The 19,829-nt window shown below is 41.6% G+C and overlaps 1 protein-coding gene across 6 annotated transcripts in view; it reads right to left on the bottom strand.

Annotated features, from left to right (window-relative positions):
• The window catches only part of ILRUN (inflammation and lipid regulator with UBA-like and NBR1-like domains), a 53,281-nt gene extending 33,733 nt beyond the window's left edge, over positions 1 to 19,548 (bottom strand). For 2 of the 6 annotated variants that reach the window (XR_005289814.2, XR_006276437.1), the window contains exon 1: positions 19,150 to 19,452. Coding sequence is in view for 3 of the 6 variants with exons in the window: in XM_038379613.2 (XP_038235541.1) it covers positions 19,150 to 19,307 (158 nt within the window). In the remaining 3 variants the exon portion in view is untranslated. Of the gene's footprint in view, positions 1 to 19,149 lie in introns of all 6 variants that reach the window. The other 4 variants (XM_043500261.1, XM_043500260.1, XR_006276436.1 and 1 more) reach the window with 3 other exon arrangements.
• Between the last annotated feature and the right edge of the window lie 281 nt (positions 19,549 to 19,829).

Consider the following 19,829-nt stretch of genomic DNA (forward strand, 5'->3'; position numbering starts at 1 on the left):
ACACACAGAGATAAATCTCCAGACATCCTAAAACGTCTGATCCCAAGTGTGCAGCACACAAGCAATAAAACTATTACACTAAGATGGGGAAAAAAAACAAGGAAACAAAAGACAGATCTTGAGGGAAAATTCTGCAACAAATCTGAAAGCAGCCTGTAGTATTTTGTTTTCCATTTGCTTGGCTGCAAGCATACTTCAGAGGGTAGTGGGCTATTTGTGCATCAAGGCCTCCTGCCAAGTCTCTTCCCATCCCTGTGTCATATTTCATCAGCTTGCTTTGCCACTGTGAAACAATTCAGAGTCTGCTGCAGCATTTAATAAAAAACCCACTGAATAAGATGCAAGAAAAGCAGACTTGCTGTCCCAGTGTGTCCAGGTATCACAAACCCCTCCCTCCCTGCCTGCCTGCCCCCACTCCACACAAAGAGTTGGGTTTTGCTTTGTTTTTTTAAATGCTCAGGCCCTCGCAACAGAGGATTCAAGGAAATTTCTAGAGACTAAATAGAAAATGAAAGTAACAGAAAAGTAACAAGAGAATGACAAAGCAAATCTCCAAAGTTCAAGCAGGAGAATGCTTCGACACTGAACTGCTCCAAGAGATTCTACTGTGAGGCAGTATGGCATAAGTCATGCACTGCCTGGTTACACAACCAGCAGACAGATTAGAGAGCAACATTTCCTTGTTGTCTTTGCCTTTTGGCAGACATCAAATGGAGTATGGGCTTAAACATGATACCTCTTCTTTTGGGAAATCATACCTTGCACCAGCAGATGGGACACACTCGGAAACCATCGGAACCTTGAACTACGAAACCACAGGCAACCCTGATTCAATTCCCCACCAATAACTGCATACCTCTAATTCAGTACCAGAGACATTTACAAGTGCAAACTTTGAAAATTAGAAAAATACTTAAAAGCAGAGATCTGCAGAGATCCATGGACCATGTTTGCAGATCAGATGCAGATACAAATTTTATATCCACATAGGACTTTACTTAAAAGCTGATTTTCATCTCTCCTCCCAAAAATCCCTTCACTGGTTTCAAGTCCAAACAAGCACATTTGAGGTCCTGCATGGTGCCACCTCTTGTCCAAGTTTCTTTCCTCCCTCCCTATTACTATTTCTGTGCATCACACCAGTGTGTGAAGCACTTTAGAGACAGGTACGAAAACAAGGCCCCCTCTCTGAAGAATTTATGATCTTACAAACTCCTGATTTATGCATTCAATCCTGCTATCCCTCCCACTTCCACAAACCCCTTGACTTCATTCCTTCGTCTTTGCTGCCCTACATCTGGCGCAGCAGCCCTCTTTCCAGTGTGACAGGCCACCTCACTCTTCACTAAATCTCTCCTCAAAACTCACTATTCACCCAGGCCTTCTCCTGCCTACATGACAAAGTTATATATAAACTAATAATAAATCTGCAACTGTTAAGACAAGTGCCAATTTAACCAACATAATCCATGTGAGTAAACTGTCACAGTTCCAGGGTTAGCTGCTCCTTTGTCAGCTTTCTGGTCTTGCTGAGTACATCTCCTTCACTCCCTGGGCATTGTGCCTTTATCTCAGGTGGAATCACAGGATTCACCCACTCCGTAGATGGGGCCCAAGACTACAGTATCCCATGTGCTGACTGTGCTTACTTTGCCAGTCCAACTGGGTTCAGCACCTGCAATTCTTTCCTTCGGGAGCCTGTAACCCATGGTGAAAAGAGTGACCAGACAGTCTTCTTAACTACCAAGTTATTGTTGAACAACAGAAACAAAGAATTTCAAGAAAAAGGATTTTAAAACAGAACACTCTACACAAATCTATCTTGCACAAAAGTTTACCATCCCCTGATGGTAACTTAGGCTGGCCTAATTTCTTCAAACACCACCAGGCAGCTTTTGTTTCATAGTCTCCCAAACAACTATACACTCTCAAGAGAATGTTTTTTTAAACCTGCCAGGAGTTCTTTTCATTTGTCCTGGTTCAAACCAGTTTTGTAGGCTAGCTAGAGAGGAGGCAAAAGCTAATAGCCCTGCCATTGTTCCTTAACTTCCAAATGTTTCAGAAGAAGTGGTTTATCACCAAATTAGTCAGGTCAGCTAGATGCCTTCCTTCTCATGCCCATCTCTTTTGTGCAGACTTTGGTAAGATTGTAAGCAGCTCTTATCTTCTGTCATTTTAGGCAAACGTATGGTGTTATATTAAGTATGCACATATATGGTAATTTTCAAAGCACATTTACAAATGTTAATTGAGCCTCATTCTCCTTTACAAGGTAGGCTACTATGATCCCTCTTTTCCACATGGGAGGAGAAAAAAAAAAGGCAAAGGAGGTAACTTGCTTAAGGCCACACGGAATGGGTAACAAAGCAGGGAACAAAACAGAAGTGTCACAATAACCAGTTCCCGGCTGTAAACATTGCTATTTTCTCACTTGAGTCTCTATCTTCACTACCAGGCTCATTTCTAACATAACGAGTGTCCTCTAGAGAAGAAAAGAAAGGAACATTACCTATATTCTCTCTTACACTACAGTTGTAATCTGGATATCGGTGTCAACCTTCTCAGCTTCAAACTAAGTCAAGGGCAAGCTGAATGGGAATGAACTGTGTAGTATCTATTAATTATGGGCTTCCAATAATACTCTGCTCCAGTCACCAAGCGAAGTCAATGTGCGGAAAGGCACTTTGTTGCCATAAACTCAGCTTCTGAACGAGGGATATGAACTGAAGGACAGTATACACCCAATGGGTTAATTTTACTCAAATGCATTCTGTCATGTTTTATGACTTCATAAGGAAAACATTCACAATTTGGGAATAAAATATACTATTGCTTAAGTGGCTTGTGAGATTAATTCTTGTCTGTGAAGTGCTCTGAAATCCTTTGATGAAAGATACTATGTAAATACAGATCAGAGCACAAAGATACCGTTCAAAGTTAGTGATTCATCTTCATAATAGTTCAGTAACTCCAGAAATTTACATACTGATCTTTTATTGGCTTCTTCCCATCCCTATAGCCACACCACCATCTAGTTACCTCTAGCAAGAGTATGAAAAACAAGCAAGTCACAACCCTTACTCCTCCTACAGAAAAGCAGATCAGAAGAGTGATGCAAGAATAAATCAAGAACTACAGCATGGGAGTATTAGATGCAAAACAATGTTATACAAAGGCACTTTTGCAGCCTCTTTGAATTCTTCAATAATATAGCTGCTGTGAATTTTCTTTTCTTCTTTTCAGATCCTTGCACAAAACATCCCTGGGAACTGCTTAGGTTCTCACTTAGGTGCTTCATGTGAAAACAGTTAAGAGAAAATATGCAAGAGAAACAGCATAGAATCATAGGACTGGAAGGGACCTCAAGAGGTCATCTAGACCAGTCTCCTGCACTCATGGCAGGACTAAGTATTATATAGACCAGACCATTCATGACAGGTATTCTTCTAATCTGCTCTTAAAAATCTCCAATGATGGAGATTCCACAACCTCTATAGGCAATTTATTCCAGTGCTTCACCACCTTGACGCTTAGGAAGTTTTTCCTAATGTCCAACCTAAACCTCCCATGCTGCAATTTAAGCCCATTGCTTCTTGTCCTATCCTTAGAGGTTAAGAAAAACAATATTTCTCCCTCTTTCTTCTAACAACCTTTTACATACTTGAAAAAGTATATCCCCACTCAGTCTTCTCTTTTCCAGACTAAACAAACCCAATTTTTTCCAATCTTCCCTCATAGGTCATGTTTTCTAGACCTTTAATCATTTTTGTTGCTCTTCTCTGGACTCTCTCCAATTTGTCCACATCCTTCCTGAAATGTGGCACCCAGAACTGGACACAATAAGTTGAGGCCTACTCAGCACAGAGTAGACAGGAAGAATTACTTCTCGTGTCTTGCTTACAATACTCCAGCTAATACATCCCAAAATGATGTTTGCCTTTTTTTGCAACAGCGTTACACTGTTGGCTCATATATAGCTTGTGATCCACTATGACCCGCAGATCCCTTTCCGCAGTACTCCTGCCTAGGCAGTCATTTCCCATTTTGTATGTGTGCAACTGACTGTTCCTTCCTAAATGGAGTACTTTGCATTTGTCCTTATTGAATTTCATCCTATTGACTTCAGACCACTTCTCCAGTTTGTCCAGATCATTTTGAATTTTAATCCTATCTACCAAAGCACTTGCAACCCCTCCCAGTTTGGTGGTATCCGCAAACTTTATAAATGTACTCTCTATGCCATCATCTAAATCATTGATGAAGATATTGAACAGAACCGGACCCAGAACTGATCCCTATGGGACCCCACTCATTATACCCTTCTAGCAAGGCTGTGAAACCACTGATAACTAGTCTCTGGGAATGGTTTTCCAACCAGTTATGCACCCACCTTATAGTAGCTCCATCTAGGTTGCATTTCCCTAGTTTGTTTAAGAGAAGGTAATGTGAGATAGTATCAAAAGTAGATTAACTATTTCTCCTTCCTCAGTAATGGAACTCTATAACAAGTTACCTGGGGTTGTTCTGCTCCTTACCACTGACCTGCTGATATGCAACACCTGCTGTTTACTTTATTTGCCCCAGCTGCTGGAAAACCGGAGTGATACTACTGAGATTATGATCCAAATAGGAAAACTCCCACAACTATCCCGCTGGTTCTCAAACAGCAGACTCCTCAAAGGGATATCCTTCAGAGAGGGTCAAGGGATGGGAAAGAAAGTATCAGAAAATCCCAAGTGAGTGAAAGCTAACATTAAATATTTTTACCAGGCATAAGACGTGGTGCCTAAGTGGAAAGACACAAGATGTTTTATAACACTGGATGTGTGAATCCATCACCAAGTGGCTCGTGATAGACACCATTCTCTAAACCCACATTTTGACATGAGTTACAGAAATCTTCACTCTTGACTCCTCTTTCAAAAAAAATCAAGACTATAGGAATTTGTGACTTATGGGAATTTGAATGATCCACCACACGCACACCCACCCAGAGGAAGCTGAAGTTTTTAGTTCAACTATTTCACGTTATAGCTGAAGTAAAGTAAAGTTTCCTGATTAGCAGTCTCCCAAGAATTCTTATCAGAAAAGCAAAATCTTTCAAGGTCTCTGCTGCCAATAGCTGGTTCCAAATACGAAACTGGGTTTTCCAAGCAGGGCAGAGAAATCTACACTGATTTTCTGCAGAATGAATGGCACAGCTAATAGGTAATATATATGCTGTACCCTATGCAGAGACAGTGCAAGAGAGTGAAACAGACTGTGTAAGATTTTATGTAATTGTCACTGCTCTCCACACAAGAAAATAGCGACAATCACTTTTCTTCAAGGTAGATAAAAATGGATTTTTAAAATCTAAATTACATATATTTTTCTTTTTAAAAATAAACCTATTAAAAATGACACGCCTATATTAAGACCTACATGTACTATACTAAAATCATTTAAATCAATTTTAAAAAATCAATATTAAGCAAACACGTTTGCTGCCAAAGTTGTAAATAAAGTCTAACCACTGATCTGGTGGAAGTCACGGGCTAAGTAGCTGAAACCAGAGTTTGTTAACGTGCCAAACCAGCCTCTGACAGCAGTAGACTCTTTTGCAGATGTAGAGAAAGTATTTTCTTCATTTCAGTTCATTCAACTAGTTCAGTTCAATGAATAGTTCATTCAAAGTTGAGAAATCGATGAGAAATTGAAGGAAAGACTAGAAGAGTAAAACAATCTATGAATAAGAACTTGGTAAGAAAGGATGTGATCTACTAGTTCTAAAATCATGAAGGATATGGTTACCAGAAATAGGCTACGATTTTGTCAGAGGCGCCACGGAACCCGTGACTTGAGCCCTGACAACTGGGAGCTGAAGGGTCCCACCGCCTTCCGCGGCAGCAGGGAGTTATGAAGTACGCCTACCATTTGATGCAGCGGGCCCCCCAGCTCAAAGCCACCATGGGCCGTGGGGGTACCCCGGCAGCTCCCCGGCTGCCACAGCGGGGCAGGGGAGGGACCCTGGAGCTCTGAGTCCCTATCTTCCCCCCTCCAGGGGTGGGAGGCACACAGCTCTCAGCCACCCTGCAGATGCCCAGCCCCTTCCCATTTTCTAATGGATATTTTTAGTAAAAGTGAGGGACAGGTCAAAGGCTTCAGTGAATTTTTCTTTATTGCCCATGACCTGTCCGACTTTTACTAAAAATATCCATAACAAAATCTTAGCCTTAACCAGAAACAATCCATTCAATATATTAACTACAAATACTAATGTCTTTGTTTAATAAATGTTTTTATATGCAAAACATGTTTTAATATACTCACTTTTTTCCTAAAAATCAGCATGTTTGTGGTAGTTTAATTAAGTGAAAAACAATTTTAAAATATTTTTGTCCATTTTTAACTGAATTCCAATTTCCATCCAAACTAAGCCAGTAAATACGAACTGAATCATCTACCACTTTAACAATATAAAAAATGTAAAAGTCAAGAATGTGAATAAATACATATTAAACTATATAATTGCTTAAATGTATAATATATAATATATCCTGATTAGCAAATAGTAAGACCAAGTTTAGTGTAAAGGCTACATTAAGTTGCAAATTAACATGTTTTAATAGTTACCAACCAATGAAAATCAACCTTTTAAAGAAAATAACTGAAGTACAAATGAAAAACAAAAATACAATTGATTATTTGAATCCAGGTTTCCTGCTTGCTGATTTAAATCATGATTAACTTCAGTGATTTAAATCAATGCATGCTGCTTTCCTTTAGGAAGCCTGTCTAAAAGTACTAATGAACACATGCATAGTTTAACCATTATCTATCACCCCACCTGCACCAGGTCGAGCATTTTATCTTGCCAAACAACGGAAAGCAAGCTCAGTGATAGAATTAATACCGTGCCATTATGAAAAAAAGACACAAAAACCCACACAGCCATCCCCAGCAGCTGAACCGTCCTAAGCAGGTGGTCAGAAGCTTTAAGTGTGGGGGAAAGTATTTTGAGAATGTCACAGTGGGAATCATTAGCTACTTGCGGCCATTAGAAACAGGCAATAGCATCAGAAGAGCAATATACTTCGCAGTGTGACAAAGATAGATCAATGCCCACAAGTGTGCAAAAGATTCTAGTAACACGAGCAACTCCTCAGTTATGCCTCCCATCTATCACTGTCTGCATTAAAATAAAGGAGTGTAAGCTACAGAAACAGAACAAGTTCAGACATGTATTGCAACTCAGCTGGGCTAAAATAATAGTATCCTCAATTCCTTCCACTACAGTTGTCTGCCTCCACTTCCATTTCACACCCACCCAATTTTTCAGAGGTCTACAGCTCAACAAGTAAAATTATATGGTATGCCAATCACAAGCTGGAAGTTTATTTTTTAAAAATGGTAAATCATTAGGTCAACTCCCTGAGGTATGAGGGAGGAAAGAAAATTCAATGGTTTGGGATCTTTTGTACTCTAAGTAAAAATTGCTTCAGATGGCATTTTGAGTAATCTAACCTATGGTCTCATGATTTTTACTAATTTCAGGGTGTGTGGGTGTAGGGATATGTGGAACCACTGATACAGAGATATAATAAACTAGAAAAGTTAACGGCTATGCAGTAAATTTCAAAAACAGTCCAACTCAAAATAAAGGACTGAGTAGTTGAAATATTTTCTATTACACGTACTGACAACAGAACTGACATTATACTTACACCCTGACATCCGGTTATCTATGGCTGAAAACTGCTGTGGCATTTTGGTGATAGGCATGTCAAGGGCTATCAGGCCTATTACAGGCAGCAAAGTGACTGTGTAGAAATAACTGTAGCTTATTAACAGCTTCCAAGTAACTGTTTTCAGGTTAAGTCACAACAAGAGTTTTCTAACAGCATCTGCAAGGTCAGCCAGCAATCTGGAAAAACTAAATACTAGTCTTGTGGCTTCATGAACCAATAGACAATAAATGTTCTTAAATAAGAATGTGTTCAGCAGCTTAACAACCTGGCCAGAGTTGACAGAAAATACAGTTCACTCAAACAGGTACCATATATTGATTCTGCATGTCAGACAGTAATAAGAATATGGCTTTGGTCACTATATTACCCAGAGGACTCTGAAGACACAAGGAGCAGAAGTGGTGTACATTAACAATGTGCTTGTTTTTAATCCGATCACTTCTTTAATAAAACTCTGAAGAGCGGCTGACTTATGGGAAATTTTTCAGAAGGTGGAGAGAAAGGGAAGCATTTGGAAAATTATTCTGCCTCATATTTCTTGCCTCTTGCTCTTTATTGCAAACTATACTAACATGAGCTACAGCTCACTTCATCGGATGCATTTGGTGGAAAAAACAGAGGGCAAAAAAATTCTTTATGAGAGTATCCAGTTTTGAGAGCTCATTCTTAATCTTTCCCTGTTTGCTGTAGAGGATGTTGATCAGGTGGTTCCGCAGTTTCTTTGAGAGCGTGTGGCACAAGCTGTCAGCATAGTCTGTGTGGTATGTAGATTGTAATGGATTTTTTACCTTCAGTCCTTTCGGTATGATGTCCATCTGTTTGCATTTGGAGAGGAAGTTGATGTCTGTCTGTAACTGCACGAGTTTTTTCATGAAGTTGACAGATTTCCACTCTATACGGCTAAATTCAGTGCCTTGCATAATGACAGGTTTCAGAGTAGCAGCCGTGTTAGTCTGTATTCGCAAAAAGAAAAGGAGTACTTGTGGCACCTTAGAGACTAACAAATTTATTACAGCATAAGCTTTCGTGAGCTACAGCTCACTTCATCGGATGCATTTGGTGGAAAAAACAGAGGGCCGAAGTGAGCTGTAGCTCACGAAAGCTTATGCTCTAATAAATTTGTTAGTCTCTAAGGTGCCACAAGTCCTCCTTTTCTTTTTGCGAATACAGACTAACACGACTGCTACTCTGAAACCAATACTAACATGGAAATTAGGTCTGAGCATCCGGAAAGCCAAGAAGGGAGAAGAGTCAGTAAAGGTGCTACACAAGGACAATAACTAGGAGCGACAGCATGAAATTATTAGAAATTTACATTGAATATTGGGGAAAAGTTCCTGACAGAAGTATTAGGTTGTGGAATATTTCAGCAGGTGGTTAGAGTTCCACTGCAAGAGAGTCTGGACAAAGCATTGACAGAAGGGGTCTCCACACTTTTTCACAGCTTGAAAACTACCACAACTGGCCTCAAGAATGGGTGACATAAGGTAATTGAGTGATGTGAGTGAGGTAATATTTATTGGACCAACTTCTGTCAATCACGAACTGGAAGTTTTTTTTTTTAAATGGTTAATTATTAGGGGACCAACATGGCTACAACAACACTTCATGCAACAATTAGGAAAGTGTATATTTGTAATTGCCTTTATTTCAATTTGCATTTATCTTTTTGGAAAAGGGGGAAATCACAGTCAACTTCATTTCATCCCCTCCTTCCACCTGATCTCTCTCAGGCGGGATATGAGAGTCAACAGATTGTAAACAGCCAGCTCTCCACAGACCTGCTAGCATGAATTCCAAACCAGTTATGGAACCTCTGCATTAGACTATTTACTCTAGTGCAGAGATCAGCAACCTTTTAGAAGTGGTGTGCCGAGTCTTCATTTATTCACTTTCATTTAAGGTTTCGCATGCCAATAATACATTTTAACGGTTTTTTAGAAGGTCTCTATAAGTCTATATATTATATAACTAAACTACTGTCATATGTAAACAAGGTTTTCAAAATGTTTAAGAAGCTTCGCTTAAAATTAAATTAAAATGCTGATCTTACACCGCCGGCAGGGGGCTGGAGGGGATAGGCCCTGATTCCACCCCCTTCCCCAAGGTCCCCGGAGCAGAGAGCGTGCTGCGGCTTCGCTTTTACCTCTCCCGCTCTGTAGCTAGGGCCATCAGCTGATCGGCCGCAGGAAGGGAGAGAAGGAAGGGCATAAACCCTGCATGCTGGAGGAAGAGGCGGGGGGAGGGGAAAGCCTGCCTACCCTGCAAGGAGAGAGTGGCGGGCGGGGGGGCGGAAAAGAGTGGGCCGGGCCAAGCAGGATTTTTAGTGGCATGCTGCTGTTTGCCTGGGTCAGACAGCAGCGTGCCATTAAAAATTAGCTTGCGTGCCGTCTTTGGCGTGCGTGCCATAGGTTGCCGACCCCTGCTCTTGTGAATAATCTTGATTGGTTCAACGGCCAGTGGGGAGAATAGCGGGAATGGGCTAGATTGGGGTAGGCAACCTGCGGCACGCGAGCTGATTTTCAGGGGCACTCACACTGCCCGGGACCAGGCCACTGGTCCAGGGGGCTCTGCATTTTAATTTAATTTTAAATGAAGCTTCTTCAACATTTTAAAAATCTTATTTACTCTACATACAACAATAGTTTAGTTATATATTATAAACTTATAGACAGAGATCTTCTAAAAATGTTCAAATGTATTACTGGCATGCAAAACCTTAAATTAGAGTGAATAAATGAAGACTCGGCACACCACTTCTGAAAGGTTGCGGACCCCTGGACTAGAGGACCCAATAGGTCTTGTCAATCTCTAATTTCTAGTGTCCTATGAGAAGAACTCATCTGCTCCCAATGCTTATTTTTATGTTATGTCATTCTCTGACAGAAGACCGACTCTTGTAGAAACGATCAGGATGATCATACACCAAGGTGTCTCACCTCAGATGGTGCAGGAAGCATCAGAAATCAAGTTCTCAGATCACGTTTCATGCAAATATCCTGTTTAAAAAACTAGACGAGATATAACATGATACCTTAAGTGTCTGCAAGTCCTTTTTCCCATAAGTGTTTAGAACACTTACTAATCAAATATCTTCCACAATAGATACATGCTCTCAGCAAAGTGGATCGTATCACATCTTGCACACTTGCATCTGATGATTATTTTATCATTTTTAAAGACTACCATAGTAAAGGATAAAGGAAATTCAACAAACTCCTTTGACAAAATAATAGTGAGAGTGGACGAGTGATTTCAGTTGCTATCAAAAACAAGAACACAAGACTTAAAATGAAAACTCAGGTATTTATATAGCATCAGTTATAAGAGGCCATGATCTTCCACTAAACCAAAGCTGTGTTGAGCAGACTGCAGTCGATAAAACTGTCCGCTTGACAAAGTATCTGAGAGCAAAGACTGCTATAAGGCAGAGGCACAAAGAGAGGTAAGGCTACACATTCAATCTCACCTTTCACATTTTCTGACAGAGTTTAGAATATGGAATTTCCTTGTTTTTTCTCTTAGGGGGGAAACATTTTCCCTCCAAGTGTATTCTTTCCACTTACACACACACATCCAAGTAACAGGATATAAAGCTCCATCATTGAGGCAAAAAGCCAGCTATACACCACTGACATATCCTAACCAATTTCCTGGAGTGGGCACTTCCTCTTAGAGTGCCACTTTTGTCAAGCATGCGTCTGTCCTAGGAATGCAGTCTAAGGACCTATGTTAAGAGGCAGCATTTGGACTCCCTCTTAATGTATCCTGACAAGTAGTTTTAGTGTCTAAGATAACAGCCGCAGTGGGATAAAACTAGATTCTCATTCTGAATGTATGTAAACTATGGCGTATGATGCTATATGTGAAGAGAGAGCACTCGGCCGTGCCTGACCAATACCATCTAACTAGTTTGCAAGGGGGAGTACCTTTGATACTCTGAACAAAAGGGCACAGCAACATATCTACAGCCCACAGTATGGGGTGATTGAGTTGGTTGGAGGTTCATCTGCTTTTCTTTCCAGAAGGTTCCAGATGGTTGCAATAGGCAATTGCTTATCTGAGTTGAGGTCTCTCTTGTATAGGGTATTGTGGGCTTCTACCGTGCTACCCCTACTTTTCAATACACACACAAGGCTGCTACAAGAGTTAGTGAGTTGGAAAGTACAGCAACTTCTTTAGTCAATTCATCACACTTATCTCTCTCTTTTTCACTCTCTCACTTGACTAGGCTGGAGCAGCTAGGAGCAACTGACCCAATGCCTGGATAAGTGCTAGCCGATTATGGTGCAATGTCCATTAAGGAAACAACCACAAGTAGTGATGGACACATCCCTTTCACTGATGGAACATCTGTCTTTTATTGCTCAGGTTCACAGCATGGGAACCTTGTTAGATCCCAAGCTACCCTGGAATGCCCAGGTATTAATAAGAACAAACAGTAGGAGCAATAATCAGGACTGTGGAGTCATCTGCATCTGGCAAAAAAAACGAACAAACATGACTTTCTTTCACCTAAAGACTTTGCTACAATCAACTTTGACACAGTCAGCAGATATTACCACAGTGTGCTGCATATGAGGCTACACCTTACAGTCATTTGAAGGCTTAAGCTGGCACATAAAGCCACTGACCTTCACACAGGGAGCCCATTTCACTGGTGCTCGGAGGTCCGCACTGGTTTTCAGTCAGCTTCCAGGTGGAATTTAAGGTGTTGATTTTTAACCCATAAAGCTTTGAACAGTACAGGCCCAGATGATTAATCACTGCCCCTTTCTCTGAACATATCATGGTAGATGTAATTTTGGAGGTGCTTGAGACAACAGACCCCCCCCCGCCCCGGTTTAACAGAAGAATGCTAGCAGAGCATTCTCTGTGAAAGAGTCTTCTTCTCAGCCCAGATTAGTAAACTTTCAGGACACAATGCAAGGCACATTGTCTGTATTTTCTGAGAAGGGCTGAGTGATTTGGAAGTGCTTGGTGAGATTCTTATTTCCTAAAATGGGCTTTATTTCACATGGGCACACTATTTGCAACTTATGTGCTGAGAGGGGGCAAATTATGTTACATTCTTTTATTGTGTTAGAGACGCCAAGTGGGTGAGGTAATATCTTTTACTGGACTAATTTCTAACTTTATTTTGTGGTGGTATTTCTTCTATTGTGACCTGGCTAAGTGACCCTGTTTTTGCATTTTAACTTTACAAAGCATGTTTATCTTTGTGTTAATTCTGCAGAGTGCTTAGGGAAGAGATATTACAAAGCATGTTTATCTTTGTGTTAATTCTGCAGAGTGCTTAGGGAAGAGATACCAATATTAGCATTTACAAAGGTACTTTTCATCCAAAGATCTCAAAGCGCTTTACCAAGCTGGGTATCACTACTCTTATTTTACAGGGGACAAAACAGACATGCAGTCACTTGCCCAAGCTCACACAGCAAATGAATGGCAAAGCTAAAGCTAGCATCTCAGTATCCTGACTCCCAGTCCAGAGCCCTATCTGCACTTCCTCCCTGGATAGGTGGTATATTAAATGGACAAAATAAAAATTACCTAGGACTGTTTGGAAGAGCACCCTTGTGAGTTAAAATCATCATCACCTACACATGCTCACTAGACCATTTCAAAATGTTGACTTTTTGCAACCAATATTTTTCTGCCATACAATGGCTCTGCCACAGATTTACCCTCCCTGCCCCTCAATTCCCCATTTGTAAAACAAGAATATTTATCACACATTAAAGAGGAGACGTTTGAGAAGCAAAAATATATTACAAATCTTTGGAGAGGAGACACTACATACAAAAGCAAAGTTATTCAAAACTACTCTGTACATGCCAAATTTGAGCATCACAATGTTGACCCAAACACCCTCAAAACAGATTTTTTTTTTTTAAAGTATTTCTGTTCATAGTCACATTTCAATTCCTCCAGAGCAGATTTCTACCTTTAAAAAAAAAAAAAAAATCAATCTCAGGAAAAAGACACACATAGAAAGTCTCAACACAAAGATTTTTTTTTACAAAAGGCTCAGAACAAAACAAGTTAAGGTATCCTACAACAACACTGATATTTATAATGGACATCGTCTGGCAACCAGTTTTCACAACCTGCCAAACCTAAATTAATTACTACATTTATTAGGCTAATATAAAAAAAAATACTTCAGCAGAAGTAAAAAGCAAATATGTCAATACATACTGTAGGTGTAAGTTATTATATTATTTAAATGCTAAATTAAAGGGACTCACCATGAAATCCCAAAATCTGGTTGTATTAACCAGGGATTTAAAATTAAACAACACCATCTAATTAAGAGTAGTTTCAGATCCTACACCTGCCACTTGAATCCCTTCCATGGCCAATTTTTGTGGTTTTACAAATCATATTTTTCAATTTAAACAAATATTTCTCTCTCCCCTATTGCAATCTGATATCCGCATAACAAAAGGGGAAACTAACTACACAGGGGGAATAGTGAAACTGACTCCACACAAAGAGATAAAGAAAAAAATGCCATTTTCCTCTAGCCTCTTACTTTTACAGTAACCTGAATTTCTTGCAATGAAAGTGAAATCTTCTGATTTTTTTTTTTTTAAATCAGCAGTGCTCATGAATACCAACTGCACTTCACGCAAAAATTACTCTACTGTATGAACTTTATTCTGCAGGAATTTTCCTGTGGCTAAATACTCCACCTGTCCTGAACACTGACAGTAATAATTGTCCTAATGCAAGAATAGCAATAAAAGTTCCAATGTATGCACACTACATTACACCTGTCCAATTTAAATTTCCAGTTTCCTGGAACATTAACACAGAAGGGCTTTTCAGACAGATTTCTAATGTAAATACAATTAGACATTACTAGGGATTTTGAGGGAAGGATGGGAACAAACTCAGACATGTTACTAGTCATACCATATCGCAACACTCAAAGTTCCTCTGGACACCTGAAACTTAACATGACCACAAAAAAATCATTTGACCAAAACACTTTTCCCAGTGCTTAAACCCAAGGTGCCAGATGCATTTCAGTGTCAGCCAGTTTTCTGGATTACGTAACATCTGGAGGGGGGATGGGAACATGCACAGTGATAGTTAAATAGTCTATTTAATTAAGGGCAGATTTTATCCCAGATGTGTTGGCCATAAAATGCACACTGACTACACTACCTGTGTAATCTCCAACATTAAGTGATAATTTAGTGCCAAAGTGACACTGATAGAACTCAACTTTCAGTACCAGGCAAGAGTAACAGGCAATAGAAGCTAAGCCCATCACAAACTTCCCCCCTTACCCCCCCCCCCGGTCAATCACAAAAAACTCCTCACCAAAAACCATGTTGCGGTGGTGTCGTTTTCAGAGAATGCACAGCCAGCATCTAAAATAAAGCCCAAAAAAATGGAGCAACTTGGATTTTGTGGTCCAAAGGGCAATAGTGAGAACTTGGAACAATCCAAAAAGAACGGAATGGCTTATAAGCAGAGGCAAAGCTAATAGGAAGTGATTTAGAAAAATGGAGAGGAAGTAGATATAGTTCAATTAAATATTGAATTCATAGCTTTTGATCTTCAAGAAAAAAAAACAACCTTGGAAATCTGTGCAATCTCAAGATGTACTCTACCAGCAGTGTTTTCACTATGTTCCTAATAAGGCAGGAGACTGTTTCTTAAAGCAGTGGTTCTCAATCAGGGATACATTACCCCTTGGAGTACTCAGAGGTCTTTCAGGGGGTACATCAACAAATCTAGATATTTGTCTAATTTTACAACAGGCTACATAATAAGCAGGAGCAAAGTCAGCATAAACTAAAATTTCATAGACAATTATTTGTTTATATGGCTCTGTATACTACACACTGAAATGCAAGTACAATATTTATATTCCAATTGATTTTATAATGATATGGTAAGAATGAGAAAGCAAGCAATTTTTCAGTAATAGTGTGCTGTGACACTTGTATTTTTATGTCTGATTTTGTACATTTTTAAGTGACCTAAAACTTAGGGGTAACAAGACAAATCAGACTCTTGAAAGAGATACAGTATTCTGGAAAGATTGAGAGCCACTGTCTTAAAGTACCCTTAATTTAAAGTTTCCAACAAGTTACAATGTGCCCTCTCTGCTGTTTGGTATATTGAACTGGAAAAAATCAGAAGTTTAAAGGTTAAAGTAATTCACTGTTTGTCCAGATTTTCCTGACAACTGCCAAAATATCCTCTGCGCTCCTTCCCCCCAGCTTGCAAATTTATAATAAATTAATTTATCAGCATGTCCATTAAGTTTACAAATGAAATACCATTGGAAATGCCCTCCAAAAACACTTCTTAGCTCTGATTTGTTACAGCATGGTACTTTATCAACACGCAGGCAAGCAACTTCAGGTTTGGTCATGGCGTAACAGATATCCTTAAAGAGCGGCTTTCGCTACTGTTGCAAAGGAAACAGTTTTCACTACAATATAGTTAGTTTGTTAAATTTGTGGATGTGTGCAGTAAGAGGGGAGGTGAAGTCCTTGGTCTACCACATGAGTGCACTGCCGTTGACTCTGCTGTACACTTCCCCTACAACCTGCTGTAGATGTACATTAATCATAAGCTGGGAATAGTGGGGAGCTGAAGAACCAGCTCTAAGGCAGAAGTGAGATTTTTGTCTTCCTAACAGAACAAGAAGCAACTTTCAACAAACCAGGTTTTCAGGACAGATTGAACACACACTTTTCACCCACCACCCAAATCTAGAGGGCCACTGTCTTACGTTTCCTTGGGACTGCTTGTATGTATTATACAGCTATAACTTTCACATTGCCTCAATATACCAAAGAGCAAGGTTTTCCTTTAAGGAAAGCTGGTTCAAATTATGGCTTGGGTCACAAGCAAAAAGGGGTTTGGCCATTCCACGCTAGTACCCCAGATACCTATACTAGGCTGTATTTGCCCATTATAGGTTCATGACCAATAGTCTGGATGCTGCAGATTTGGACTGAGGTGCATTGGCAGAGCAGTGTGGTGTCCTGGGTCTGGCATAGCAAACGATGCTGCAGATCAGGATTGTAGCACGCTGGTAAGGTTACAAGAGGGAAGTTTTCACAGCACCTGTCAGCACACTTGGCTCAAGGCAATGCTGTTAAAATCCCTCACTTTCACAGCCACCAAATTCACTTAAAGGGGGATACATGAGCCATATGCCATGGATCAGTTGTACTACATTCAAATTAATGGACTTTTTCCTCCCTACATTTTCCAATCAATAAGACCCAATCAGCCTCAGTTCCAATCCCTTTTTACTAAACTCACATACTAGAAACAAAATTAAGGATGTGAATTTAGGCACACAAATTTGAAACTGTCAGCCTAAATGTTGACTAATTTAAAATTTCTTTCAGTACTCCCAAAACTATTTGACTACATGCAGAATGTGTTTCTTATGTTATTTATGTTTACATAACTCCTTTCATACAAAGATGAAACCGTCTGAGCCGAATACAAGCCAGCATCCAAAAGTCAAACATTTATAACTCAAACTCATGGCAAAAAATGCTTGACTAATTGCGTTGAAAATTCATTAATAAAAACAGTTGCCCAAACTGCTGACACACCAGGTTTCACCCAAGAGTTAGTTTTACGACTGATTTATTCATGCCTGAAAACAGGTTTTTATAAAGGAAGCAGTGACAGAAGTATTAAGTGGCCATGTAACATTCCTGAAGACAAGAGTGTTTTCCTAATAAAAATCAGAATTATTACAGATGCACACAAAAAAAAAATCCTTTTATGTCATCCATGATCATTTTTGAGTTCACTCTGTTGGCCTATGAAGTTATTCTTCCAAGAGAACCACAATGTACACGGAAAAGCCAATATTACTCTGAAGAAAAAAAAAACCCACATGTACTGCAGACGGATTGTATTTATGTTACTGTCCCAAGAACTTTGAATAGGAAATATTTTGTCATGAAAACTCTTGTCCCAAAGAAACTCACCACTTCTTCACATGACACCTTCCCTGGATTCAGGAGACTAGCTTAAGATGGATCCAGCATTTGCTGATCATTCACCCTTTCTTCACTTCCCAAAAAGGCAACCTCCAGTGTCATGTGAAACAGGGCTCTAGACAAATGCATGACTAAATATTACACTGTTTTCATGTTTATCCTTTCAACAATTGCAAAAAAAAGTTTGCTCACTTTGTAAGATGGATTTTTTTTTTTTTAACTGCCACCTGGATCTGCAAGTCAAACTTGATCTTTCTGCCACTGATGCTTTAACTGTGACAAGGAGTCTAACAACTGAAATTCAGCCAATGACTTGGTTGTGATGGTTGAGACACGACTCCAGCTCACTTTCCCATAGCCTTGTGAGCTCTGCAAGGCACATAGGAGTAAGAATTTGTCTTACTGAAGTCAGTAAATGTGCTGGAAAATGTGCACAGGGAACAAGAGGGTGCCACAGGTTTTATTATAATTGCCTTTACCTGACCCTGGGAAAGCCTGCAGGACTGTGGGAGATGATGTCAGCAGGACAGGGTGCTAATGCCTGATTGGTCCTTCCAGCACTGTAGATACTTGTGCTGCATCCAGTCTCAGGCAGAAGGGGGAAACCTAGCTTCCCATGCCCCTATCCCATCCAACTATAGACAGGCTCCCCAGAGAGACAAGGGACCCACATACACCAAATATTGTGTATCCTCAACAGACAGGAGAAACAATCTGTGAGGAAACGACACCAGAGAACCACTCCCCCTTCAGACTGCCTGGTGATGCGAGAGAGACTCTTTCCTCCTGATCTCAAGGAAACTAAGAGCCTTGTCCAAGTTAGAAGCTTCTGTGTGTCTCTCTCTCTGTTTATGCTGGCTGGGAAAAGGCTACCCAGATGCTTCTCCCACACTGGGACTTGTCTTCCAGACTTATCACGGCCATGAAAAAGGCCCAGCTTACCCTCCCCTCCCCTCCCCCGGCCTGCCCTCCCCACAGGGCCCAGCTTACCCTCCCCTACCCTCCCCTCCCCTCCCCCGGCCTGCCCTCCCCACAGGGCCCAGCTTACCCTCCCCTCCCCTCCCCTCCCCTTCCCCGGCCTGCCCTCCCCACAGGGCCCAGCTTACCCTCCCCTCCCCCAGCCTGCCCTCCCCACAGGGCCCAGCTTACCCTCCCCTTCCCCAGCCTGCCCTCCCCACAGGGCCCAGCTTACCCTCCCCTTCCCCGGCCTGCCCTCCCCACAGGGCTCAGCTTACCCTCCCCTCCCCTCCCCCGGCCTGCCCTCCCCACAGGGCCCAGCTTACCCTCCCCTCCCCTCCCCTCCCCTCCCCCGGCCTGCCCTCCCCGCAGGGCCCAGCTTACCTCCCGCTCTCCCGGGCAGCCGTCCGCCCCCGCAGCCCGCCCCCAGGGCTCGGCTGCCCTCCCCCGGCCCGGTCCCTTACCAGTTGGTCATGTCCAGGAAGAAGGCGCAGCCGGCCGGGCTCAGCTGGAAGCCCAGCAGCCGCTGGAACTCGCCGATCAGCACGTCCTTGTCGGTGGTGCCCAGGCAGCTGAACTTCTGCATCAGCTCGGCGTCCAGGTCCACGTCCATCCCCTCCATGGCGCCGGGGCCGCCGCCGCCGCTCCAGCCCGCTCCGCTAGGCCCCGGGCCTCCCCTGCTCCGCTCCGCCGACCGTCTCCTCAGCGCTGCATGGAGGGGGAGGGGACGCGGGGAGCGAGCCCCGCGGCACTGCGCACGCTCCGTCCCGCCCACCCGCGGGGCACGCCGCCTGTCACGTCGTCGCGTCGCGTGACCGCACAGACGTGGTGACGTCACCCCAAGGAAAACTACAAACAGAGCCCCACCTCGGGAACCCTCTCCACGGCGGCAGAAGGAGAGCCGCAAGGGCACGTTATTTACGTATGCAAATGAATTGTGTCATATGCTAATAATTGATTTGCATATGTTTGGTGTATGCAGATTAATACTTTTCTGCTGGAAATCCGCTTTCACTTATGCAAATGATCCACAGGATTAAAATGGGCCTGTGATCAAGAAATAAATGATTCTCCTTGACATATTGACAGGTTCCAGAGTAGCAGCCGTGTTAGTCTGTATTCGCAAAAAGAAAAGGAGGACTTG

The sequence above is a fragment of the Dermochelys coriacea genome, chromosome 21 (assembly GCF_009764565.3).
Source record: "Dermochelys coriacea isolate rDerCor1 chromosome 21, rDerCor1.pri.v4, whole genome shotgun sequence".
Lineage (NCBI taxonomy): Eukaryota > Metazoa > Chordata > Testudines > Dermochelyidae > Dermochelys > Dermochelys coriacea.